The following is a 12,203-nucleotide window of genomic DNA, read 5'->3' as shown; positions in this document are numbered from 1 at the left end:
TGGGCAAAGAGGTCGTACAAAAGTGGATTTAGCTCCTCATCTGGCGCAGGGTGCATAGTTGGACTACGAACTAAAAAGGTTTTATTTCTGGGAGTGCGAAACTCATACTGCTGCATATGTGCTAGAGCTACTAAACTACACATAGTTGCTTCTGAGCACAGGTGCTTCATAAACTGGCGTGACAGTGCTAATGCCATGGAAGCCCACATTATAGCAGAAGGGTTCTCGAGAAGCATGGAAATGCATGGATTGAAATTTAACAAACTAGTTGGTGATGGCGACTCCAGCATCATGAAAAAAATAATGCAACAAATGCCATATGGTCCTAACCTTATAGTACAAAAAATAGAGTGCAAAAATCACATACTCCGCAATTTTTGCAACAAAATGAAAGCACTTGGAAAAAAAACCAACAACGCTAAAGGCTTTGTACCAGTTCATATAAGGAAAAAGGTTGAAGCAAACGTTTTACGCATGAGAAGAGCTGTAGTTGGAGCAGTAAATTACAGGAAAGAGCAAGAAAACACAGTACAAAGTGATAAAATAAAAAATTTGAAAATGGACATAAAAAATACCGCAAATCATGTGTTTGGTGATCATAAAAATTGTGCATCGTACTATTGCAAGCCGGAGAAGTATACTGATGATCCAAATTTAGTAAGCGATCTTCGAGATTGTGGAATATGGACTGATATCCAACAATTCTTATTGTCTCTAAAGCCGGGAATACACATGCCTGTAGCTGGCACACTTGCATGCAAGCTCCTTGCACATGCCAGCTACTATCATTTGTATACGCTAACTTGCATGCCTGTACCTGCCTTGCAAGTAGATTGCACAACATTTGATTTACTGGCATGCAAGTTGAGGGAGGGGACGAGGGGGGCTATGAAACCGGCATGTGTGAACGTCGCGACAGGTACGGGCATGCCAGTAGCTCAGTCTCTCATTAAATTAGCCACACATTGTACTGCCAATTGCAATACGATGATATTTAATTCACTTCGAATGTTTTCCATTGCCAAAAAGCTTGAGACTACTCAGTCTCAGAGTGATTTGAGACACGTACTGTCTAGTGACTGGCATGTGTATACGTCTTGCAAATACAGGCATGCAAGGACGCAACTTGCATGCAAGTTTAACTTGCATGTGTATTCTCATTGCGCCAGTAACTTGTACATGCCATTAACATGCATGCAAGCTACTGTTCCATTTTACAGGCATGTGTATCGCGGCCTTAATAGCAAATGCAGAAAATCTTATTATTGACGTGACAAATAACACTGTGGAGCAATTCAACAACGTTATCGCCAAATTTATAGGTGGAAAAAGGGTAAATTTTACTACAAGAGGATCTTACCAAGCAAGATGTTTTGGAGCAGTAGCTTCGTGGAATAGTGAATTGGCAACCCATTCAAGAATACAAAAGAAAATCCAAGGCCACAGTCCCGGCAAATACACGAAGCACTTTATAGAGAGAAAACGACGTTCGAAGGAGAATACACAAATGTGTCAAAAAAAAAACTAAAGTATAATGAAAATACGACAGAAAAAAGAAAAAAAGTTACAGGGCCCGATGAAAATTATGGTCAATTGGAATTAGAACCAGATATGCCACCTGAAATATTTGAAACGAAAAAAGAGGAATTTCTCAAAGAATTATCTTCAACGAATAAGGAAGAGCTCGAACGGAATACGGTAGGCCAAAGCAATAACAATCTGTGGGCAATTGAAAGACGTAAGCGGATAACGGCGTCTAACTTTGGAAAAATATATAAGCTTCGGCAAAAAACTTCAGTTACGGGAGTATTAAACTCTTTACTGTACTCACAATTCAAAGGAACTATGGCCACAAATTATGGAAAAGAAAATGAAAGCCTAGCAATAGAGCAATTTTCAAAAAAAACAAGTTTGCAGGTATCCGCTTGTGGGCTATTTATCGATAAAACCAAAAACTTTTTAGCGGCAAGTCCGGATGGCCTTATCGGTGAGGATTCTATAATTGAAATTAAATGCCCTTATAGTATAGCAAATATGTCACCAGAAGAGGGAATTGCACAAAAGATAATTGATTACTGTAAATTGGAAGACCATTCTTTAACATTAAAACGGAATCATAATTACTTCTACCAAGTACAAGGCCAGTTACATATTACTCGTCGTAATTATTGTTATTTTGTTGTGTGGAGTCCAAAAGGTTTGCTGTATGAAAAAATTGAGAGGGACGATGAAATCTGGCAAAAAATCGTTCCACTGTTAGAAAATTTCTACCACCAATGCCTTTTACCAGAAATAATTGACGGTCGCATACCAAGAAATTTACCGGCGAGGGAAAGGTCTGGACCATAAATTGTTTTAATTTCATTGTGTAGATGTTAAACAGTAATTTTTTTTACAATAAAGCGTTTAAAAACAAAAAATATTAGATCATTGAAGAAGATTGAAAATGTCAAGTGATGTAGGAGGTATTCCCAAAAGTGCATTTTTCTGTAATAATATAACGTATTAAAAAAGTTAAATAAAAACTAAACTAGTTATGTGTATGTACCTAATATGTAGCACAATAAACAATATGGTGCCTCTTATACATAGATTTCAATATTCATTTGTATAATATGATATTATAATAACATAATCGATTCAACAACATGTGGTAGATGCATGTACCACTGAACATACGCTGTACCAGCATTCCATCAAACGATCAGTGGTGTATGTACTTACCATCACACATTTTCTTGTAAAATATAATTTAAAAAAAAAAAATCTAGAACAATATATTTAGTCAAATATAAAAGTTTTTGTTTGGTTCGGTAGTTGTATCTTAAAAAAAGTGTCCTATAAAGGGATAATATTATGTTGAGTACAACCTTCAAAAGTTATCAAAAAATATTTTAATTAATTTTTGTGTTCCATATATATGTTATATGTTTATAAAACTATTAGCACACACGAAGATGTGAGTTAACTTAAGATTAATAAATAAATAAAAATAAATATCCAACTCGGCAATACGGAACGGAATCATCTCGGGGTCTGTCTGTAACAGGTGTTTTTTTTTTCAATTTTTTTCCATTAATTTATTTGACGTAAACAAATTAAATTTGTCACAATAACTTTAGTAAATAAGCTCGGTAAGTATTGGCACACTCAAGATAAGTCACCAAACAGAAAAATAATTTTAAAAAAACATCGATAACTCGGGACATGACAACACTAGTGGACTAGTGTATCGATATAATTATTGAGAATGTCACATCACTTCGTTGACTGTATACGTATTCAACAAAACCCTCTCCGCCCCCCTCACCCCCGAATACTGAGAGAAAGGGACACATGCACCTCAGCCTGATAATACCTAAATAAAATTGTCAAAATCGAGGTTTTGTAGTCCTCATTTTTCTACTCCAAAACTGAACCGATTTCCAAGATTTTTTTTACCAAATGTATTGGAAGAAAACATTCTATGTCTGTACCTTTTGCTTTTTTTAAAAATACATCGTCTTATTTGTATACTGAACGTTTGTTGATGGCGTTAAAAAAAGGCAATTTTAACAATTTTTGAAGGGTTATAACTCCTATAAAAAGTAACTTATCAAAAAAATCAAAACGTACCGACACGCTTGCGGTCAATATTCATATTATGTAAAAAAAATATTTTCTCTAGTGTCAAAATCCAGAGAGGGAAATGAGGAATACGTTTGTATGGAAAAAACACCACCCGGTTTCCTCTTAACCGCTTCTGTGCCAAGAGCGAGTTAACTCGCATTCTTGGCCTGCTGTGCACAGCTACACTTCTACCTACTGGCATTTAAAAGGTTAAGGGGATTGTGGTTTTTCGAAATCTCATGTACAGTGACCGCCCTCTTTAATGGTCTAGTCGCAGTACAAGCGGAAAATTGGTCAATTTAGCGGTACATATAACTTTTTTGGTTTGAACTTTCATTCCTGAGTAAATCGAGTCCGAAGTTGGAATTTTTTAGGTAAAACTGTAAAAAATCTATGGAGGGTTAAAATATCAGCTGTCAGCAAGATATTATCTTTTAAAATGGGTAGCGTAGATCCGGCACTTTTTATGGCTCTAGTTGCAGAAAAAGGCAAAAAAAAAATCAGATTGAAAAAAAAAAGTTATTTTGTTTTCTCTACGTGATTATAGATTCACCAGTTTCCCACTTGTATTACAAGATTCCGGACCCTGTGTATATATAGATAGAGAGAAGAAGATGAATGTATTATTATATTTTTGTTTTCTTTTTTAATGATTCATAAAAAAATACCTTGGCACTTGTATAATTTTTTAAAGTCTGTCTATTTTGTCTGTTGGTCTTCATGTGTTTTAGACACTTCTTTAGAAGAATGTGGATAATTTTCATATTTTACAGCATCATAGTCTTCAAAATGATAGCAACTTTTGTATTTTGTCTGTTGGTCTTCATGCTTTTTACGCACTTCATGAGAATAGTAATCTCGCTGTCTATGTATTTTTTGCTTGTCATGTTTCCCATGCGATTCCTCTCTTTGAGAATATGTAATTGCAGAAGTTTCTTCATATTTATCAAAGCTATTTGGACTAGTATAATTATTATCTCTATGTTTACTCTTTTTCTTATGTTTTTCTACTTCATGGGAATGTGGGTTGTTGATACTATTTTTTTGCCTGTCATATTTCCCGTGCGATTCCTCTCTTTGAGAATATGTAATTGCAGAAGTTTCTTCATATTTATCAAAGCTATCTGGACTAGTATAATTATTATCCCTATGTTTACTCTTTTTCTTATGCTTTTCTTCTTCATGGGAATTTGGGTTGTTGATATATTTTTGCATGTCATATTTCCCATGCGATTCCTCTCTTTGAGAATATGTAATTGCAGAAGTTTCTTCATATTTATCAAAGCTATCTGGACTAGTATAATTATTATCCCTACGTTTACTCTTTTTCTTATGCTTTTCTTCTTCATGGGAATTTGGGTTGTTGATACTATTTTTTTGCCTGTCATATTTCCCGTGCGATTCCTCTCTTTGAGAATATGTAATTGCAGAAGTTTCTTCATATTTATCAAAGCTATCTGGACTAGTATAATTATTATCCCTACGTTTACTCTTTTTCTTATGCTTTTCTTCTTCATGGGAATTTGGGTTGTTGATATATTTTTGCATGTCATATTTCCCATGCGATTCCTCTCTTTGAGAATATGTAATTGCAGAAGTTTCTTCATATTTATCAAAGCTATCTGGACTAGTATAATTATTATCCCTACGTTTACTCTTTTTCTTATGCTTTTCTTCTTCATGGGAATTTGGGTTGTTGATATATTTTTGCATGTCATATTTCCCATGCGATTCCTCTCTTTGAGAATATGTAATTGCAGAAGTTTCTTCATATTTATCAAAGCTATCTGGACTAGTATAATTATTATCCCTACGTTTACTCTTTTTCTTATGCTTTTCTTCTTCATGGGAATTTGGGTTGTTGATATATTTTTGCATGTCATATTTCCCATGCGATTCCTCTCTTTGAGAATATGTAATTGCAGAAGTTTTTTCATATTTATCAAAGCTGTCTGGACTAGTATAATTATTATCCTTATGTTTACTCTTTTTCTTCTGCTTTTCTTCTTCGTGGTAATGTGGGTTGTTGATATTATTTTTTGCATAGTTATCTTTGCTGGAGTGACTATTATTTGTAGACCTATGGGATTTGTATTTCTTTTCTTGTGAATGTCGATTATTAGTTAAATCGTGGTGTCGTTTACTGATTGATCTCTCTGATCTATGATGCTTATCATCTTCATAGGATCCTCTTTTTTTATATTCTTTGCCTTTTTGTGAAATAACTTCATATTTGTTGGATTTTACACTAACCCCCTTGCTATCATTTTCATTTGTTTCTGTAATTGAATTCTTTCCTTTATTGGAATTCTTTCCCCTATAGGAATCATTCTTTATTTTCTCGTTTAGCATATCGACATACGACGCCATCTAAAAAAAATTTCAATAACATTAATAATAATTAATGAAATTAGAATGTGGACATTTTTATAACAGAAAATAGATTGGTGTGACTTATAATTATTAGTAGACTAAAAAGTCACAAACCTGAGAATCTATTACATCCCTTATTATTTCCGTGTATGCTTTAGATTTGGTTGTTACTTTATATTTGGTTCTGCGCCTTTTCAAATCACGTGTTTCAGCTAGTTCTTCTTGGACGGATTTGGAGATTTGTGATTTTTGGGACATATTATCGTTCCTGTGAAAAAGGTATAATTAATTAAACAAATTAAATGTTTTATATTACGTATAATATTCCATCCGCCTGACAAAAGATTATCGTCACAAATAATATCCAAGATACTTAAGCTACGTATTCATTTTATTCACGGGATGTTTTCATTTAATATAAATATGAGTGTTGCCAGGTTTCGGTAATGTGATTTTGATTATCGTTTGATGGACCTTACAAAAATGGTTCTGCAGCTGTTGTAAGGCATATAATAATTAAAGAAAAAGTAATCAGATGAAGTAAATTATAATTTTAAAACTTACGTCATTAAATGTCCATCCGACGTAACATTTTCAGCAGGTGCGTTTGAGATGACAAAGTCATACAAAGCCCTGCGTTCGTCCCTTGTGAAAGTAGAAGTTATTCTATCGGCCGAGAGGGGTGTGGGTCTGGGGTCATCCAACAGATTCTGAACACCTTTAGAAGTAGTTAGAAATAAATTAGAAAACAATATAGGTCGTTCTATCATCCAGCTTGTTTCCAAGGGTTTCAGAAATCAATTCAGAATGTAATATTTGGGATAAATTCAAGTTTAGTGGCATGCATGCTCTTGGGCTTCAACAGGAACCGGATCTGCCATTTCTATAGAGTTTAGTTGCGTGCATGGTTTTGGGCTTCAACAGGAACCGGACCTGGAATTCCGCCATTTCTATAGAGTTTAATGGCATGCATGCTCTTGGGCTTCAACAGGAACCTGACCTGGAATACCGCCATTTCTATAGAGCTGCTATAAAGACAGTAAATATTTGATTGTTGTTGTTGGAAATGCGTTTCATGGAAATGACACCATTGGTTAACCCTCAGGCCTCTGGAATATTGACCGTTATAGTTATTATTATTATTATGTAATGAGCAGGCAGCATTCTGCTGATGCGCTCATATCTGATTTCACAACAAGTTTGACAGTAATTGAGTTGTTTTAAGTTTGAACTAAGTCCTTTCTTCTCTCCAAATGTGAATCCAATAGAGCTTTGAATTGATTTATATTTGTTGCATCGATGACATGTTGTGGGAGTTTGTTCCAAGCATCCACTACTCTATTTGCAAGGAAGTGTTTTCTAGGATTAGATGCAAAAGGCGTTTTGGTAATTTTTTTTGAGTGTCCACGGAGATTTATATTTTTATTAGTAGTGAAGATTTCTTGTATGCTAGGGCAACTGTAATGTCCAGATAAAATTTTGAAAGTCTCGATTAAGTCACCCTTTTCTTAAAGATGCTGTCACAAAGTCTGAGAATTTGTGTGTATTTCCACCTCCCAATAAAATCCAAATAAATGGGATATTTCTGAACATATCTGAAAACTAGTAAATGTTTTTGAAAGGTGATGAAATACGCCTTCAAATTTTATCATTAGGAACTAGCTGAAGTATGACCGGCGTTGCTCGGAGAGTTTTCTCTACCGAGTTGTTCTTTGAATGAATGTAAAGGATTAAAGTCTAATGATCAGTTATGGTGGATTGACATATGATAGTGCAATATTTTTTGTTAATTTTTGTCATTATGTGGTCAATGCAAGTTTTCGTTGGAGTTGATTTATTCATTTTATGTTCTATTCTTGTTGGTTCACTTATTCTGGCAGACATCACGTGGGAGAGGAGGAGTAATTGATAATCATGTGCTTGTGGGTGGTGTCTTCCAGTATAGTGAAAACCCTATCAAAATCCGTTGCATAGTTTAGAAGAACTACGCGAACAAACAGACAGACGCAGATAGCGCCTTTATTTTAAGTGCCCTTGAGATGATTGATTATTTGCAAAAACAGAGCTATAGAAATTATCCAATTATTATTTTTATCATACTATTTAAAGATAAACATATAATTTTATAAATATTAAAATTTTGGAATGAAACATAAAAAGTTTAAAAAATGGCTTTTCTTTCCTTTTTTAAAACTAAACACTAAACACTGAACTAAAATAGTGTGGAAATATTTCTAACATAGTTTAGTACATATTTCTAACTATAACGGTTAGGGAGGCACAACGATTTCTACGAGACCATATGAGCTGTTCCGAAAAGCAAACAAATTGACTCTACGGATAATAGCGGTTTGTGAGTTAAAATAGAATATACTAATATAATACCTCTATTAAAGTTGACGTCCTTCTCGGCAGCTTGGACAAGAATAGAGCTTCTTAGTGATGGGTCTAAAAGAAAACAATAACTGTTAAATTTAGGTGATAAAACACTTTTTTTTCAATATCACCACGAAAATGATTACATTTCTCACCTATGATGACTGTTTTTGATGCGGTATTGCAATTTTCGGGTAAAAGACAGTCATCTTTGTCATAGCCATTCTTTGCTAGTTTGCATTTGTTATAATGATTTGAAATATTTCCTGCTGGTATGTAATGACCACTATCTAGAGGACATTGAAGTTTTGAGGAAATCTGAAATAATATGAGAAAAAATTAATGAGTATTTGTTACCTCACACTTATAGTAATGTACACATAATCAAAAACACACAATTTGGAGTGAAAAAAATAATAAATTGATAAAACCTGTAAATTTTCATTTTGGATTTTCTCAGAATTCCAACCCAAAGACTGAAGAAACATCAAAGCTTCATTTTCTACATTTTTGACAAAAATGCTTATTTCGTCCAATTCTTTCAGCCTGCTCTGCACAACTTTTTCCATTCTCACTAATGTATAAAGAAAGCAAAATGGTACTATCGTTTGTACAACATAAATGAAATCATCATGTGGTGCAGTTACAATATTTTCTTAAATATTTGAGAAAAAAACAATTTCGTTGGCAAACAATAAAAACGCTGTAAATCGAGAGACAGAATTCAAAATTCAAAGATGTAGACTTTTGACAGTTGGGTTTTAGGTTAAAATGAGAGAATTTAGAATAACAAAGAAAATTATTGTCAGGGTTGCCAATGCATTGAGGCATATGTTTTAAAATATCCACAATAGATTATTAAGGCGATGCCATACGTAGTAATGCAAAATCATGTGTTTTTGGTTTGAAAATTTGGTCGCCTAGAAATGTTTCAGATGCTTTAATTAAATACTACGAGTAGAATACATCTTGACCTTTGAAATAATCGAGTATTTTTTAGATAAGTCTTTTTATAAGCCCAGAAAAAAATATTGTATAGGCCTTTGAAAACTGCTTTAAAGTTCAAAATCTCCTACTAACGAACCCATTTTAGGTTATGATTTTATTGTATAATGTGACAAATTAAGTTATTTATAAAATGATCGGAAAAAAATTAAATATTTATCCCTGAACATCCACAAAATAAAATTAGTATTACTTTTCTTATTTTTTAAATATAAATCTAGTTGAAAAATCATCCATTTCATTTAAATTTGATCACCCCTATGGGATATTTATTAGATGATGATTGTTCATATTAGGTTCGTTACCAACATATTTAGAATTGTTAATAAATATGTACTTACTATGCTTCATTGTGACATTTAAAGTTTTATATATTTTTATGAGCATAAATCGTCGCTACATCCACATAAATAATATTTGACCACTGACCAGGAAAAACCAATTTTGAGAATTGCTGTCATAATATTATTGCCCCGTCAAATGCATATCATGATTACTGACGTGCAGGCATTTGCATTCCGTTTAGAAGTTAAGCCCCGCCCAATTTACCTTTTCGCATTACTATTAAGGCGATGCACTACGTAGTAATGCAAAATCATGTATTTTTGGTTTGAAAATTTAGTCGCCTAGAAATATTTCAGATTCTTTAATTAAATACTGCGAGTAGAATACATCTTGGCCTTTGAAATAATCGAGTATTTTTTAGATAAGTCTTTTTATAAGCCCAGAAAAAAATATTGTATAGGCCTTTGAAAACTGCTTTAAAGTTCAAAATCTCCTACTAACGAACCCATTTTAGGTTATGATTTTATTGTATAATGTGACAAATTAAGTTATTTATAAAATGATCGGAAAAAAATTAAATATTTATCCCTGAACATCCACAAAATAAAATAAAAGGCACTTTTTGGACATGTTTTTTTCTTGCATAAATCAAAACAGGCGGATGGTGTTAAGCGGGAATTTAAACCTTATCGCCATCTACGTAAGGGTTGTTATTGATAGCGGCTCAGTTTAAAATATCACACGACGTAGTGCATTGCCTTTAACAAAATGACAATTCTGCAAAATTACCTTAAAAGTTTTTTCTATTCTATCTCCAAAATGAAACAAAATTGTTTGAACTGGCATTTTTTATTTATTGTTCAGCCATTTTCGGACTTTCTCTTTCGTTCAGACTAAATAAATATAAATTTGTTTTGCGAAAGAAAACTAAATTACAGTATATTCGAACTTGTAATAATGGTTTTTCAATATGGTTCGGTACTCAAAAAAATGCTCTTTTAATCGGTATTAGTTATGTTAGTTCTCCCATCGTAGAATTCCCGCATTCTCCCCACATTAAGGTTCTCTTCACAAAACACCCAATCGTTCTAATTCTCCACGAATTGGCAACCCCCATTATTATTGTTGTGCATATAGAGATAATAGATGTGCCGGAAATTTGTCTTTGAATAACAAACGTCATCTTGACGTAACACCTGTCAACCATCCTGTCAACCCGCGCAGCTGCCGACACGTCACACGTGACCGACAAAAGGCAAAACAAACGACTCCAAAATACTATTGAATGATGCCAATTTGCTCTAATAATGCTTTCATAGTATACACTTTAGATGTTACCATTGAACGCCAGTAATAACTAACTGTTCTTCGATCGTAGTCTTACGATACAACAATGAGTTTAAGAACAAATCTGTCCATTGTTTTCGTGTTTGTTGGTTGCTGTGTGAATGTGATAGTATTGGAAAAATTAACCAACAATATAAATGGAATTGCAAATCTAATAACATTTCTTCAGTTTATTTTCATATCTTTAGAAGGGTTCATATTCACTTCTAAATGTGGAAATAAAAGATCTCTGATACCGATAAAGAATTGCTCTGTTTTAGTGATACTGTTCTTTGTGTCCAGCGTTTGTAATAACTATGCATACAATTTCAACGTTCCAACAACCCTTCACATAATTATCAAATCTGGATCTCTTATAACGAATATGGGGGTAGGGCTAATGATGGGAAGAAGATACTATACAAAGAAAAAATATTTTTCTGTAGTTTTAGTCACAATAGGTATTGTAATCTGCACCTTATCTTCTGCCAGAAGTCTCAGTGATTCTCCGTTGATTTCTAGTTTAGATGTATTATATTGGGCATTTGGAATAACATTATTGTTGGTGGCGCTCATTATTGGGGCATTTATGGGATTAATGCAGGAAGATCTTTATAAGAAATGTGGAAAACACCCGAAAGACGTACTTTATTTCACCCATCTTTTGCCATTACCCATGTTTATATTTTTATATAGTGATTTAGTAAGTGCTGTAAAAGTTTGCATGAATTATTCCCCTATGGATTTCCCATTGTTAGGGCATGTTTCCTCTGCATGGGTTTTGCTGTTTGCGAGTGTTGTGACTCAGTACGTGTGTATCCGTTCAGTTTATGTGTTAACTTCAGAATGTACATCTTTAACAGTAACTCTTGTGCTAACTTTGCGAAAATTTGTTTCTTTACTTCTTTCTGTTATTTTATTTGATAATATATTTACGATGAATCATTGGCTCGGAACAGTATTTGTGTTCTTTGGGACATGCTTGTATACAGATCTAATTAAATTAACAACTTTTTCATGACTATTTTGCTGGAACTATTTTTATACTGCAATATTTACAACACAAAAATCAAACTTAATTTCAACAGTATAGTTTGGTTCCAATGTATGATAAAAACGTATTTGCATCATTCCATTCTGATAGATCTGTTCTCATAATCTAGATTACCTCTGCTGGCTATACTGTACATTTTAGATTAAACATTTATGCATGTTTATAAGAATAACAT

General features: G+C 33.4%; 1 protein-coding gene across 1 annotated transcript; it reads right to left on the bottom strand.

Annotated features, from left to right (window-relative positions):
- Window positions 1-4,207: 4,207 nt before the first annotated feature.
- LOC149421648 (uncharacterized) lies at window positions 4,208-9,113 on the bottom strand. The gene is made up of 6 exons (XM_089634959.1): window positions 8,790-9,113; window positions 8,514-8,676; window positions 8,368-8,430; window positions 6,547-6,700; window positions 6,097-6,250; window positions 4,208-5,979 (listed from the first exon to the last, which is right to left on the bottom strand). Exons 1-6 carry the CDS (start codon window positions 8,925-8,927, stop codon window positions 4,309-4,311), a joined length of 2,343 nt encoding a protein of 780 aa, XP_089491085.1. The 5' UTR covers window positions 8,928-9,113; the 3' UTR covers window positions 4,208-4,308.
- Window positions 9,114-12,203: the final 3,090 nt, after the last annotated feature.

The sequence above is a fragment of the Hesperophylax consimilis genome, chromosome 8 (assembly GCF_061612785.1).
Source record: "Hesperophylax consimilis isolate HC1 chromosome 8, BYU_Hcon_1.0, whole genome shotgun sequence".
In the NCBI taxonomy this organism is placed as follows: Eukaryota; Metazoa; Arthropoda; class Insecta; order Trichoptera; family Limnephilidae; genus Hesperophylax; species Hesperophylax consimilis.
The sequence above is the reverse complement of the archived record's forward strand: the minus strand, read 5'-3'. Positions and strand labels throughout refer to the sequence as shown.

What these genes read in the sequence shown, in the direction of transcription:
- LOC149421648 (XM_089634959.1), bottom strand. Translation starts at nt 8,927, where the DNA reads ATGGAAAAAGTTGTGCAGAGCAGGCTGAAAGAATTGGACGAAATAAGC. An exon ending in ATCAAAAACAGTCATCATAG is followed by an intron (nt 8,431 to 8,513) that starts GTGAGAAATGTA and finishes GTTTTCTTTTAG; the next exon opens with ACCCATCACTAAGAAGCTCT. An exon ending in GGGATGTAATAGATTCTCAG is followed by an intron (nt 5,980 to 6,096) that starts GTTTGTGACTTT and finishes AATTTTTTTTAG; the next exon opens with ATGGCGTCGTATGTCGATAT.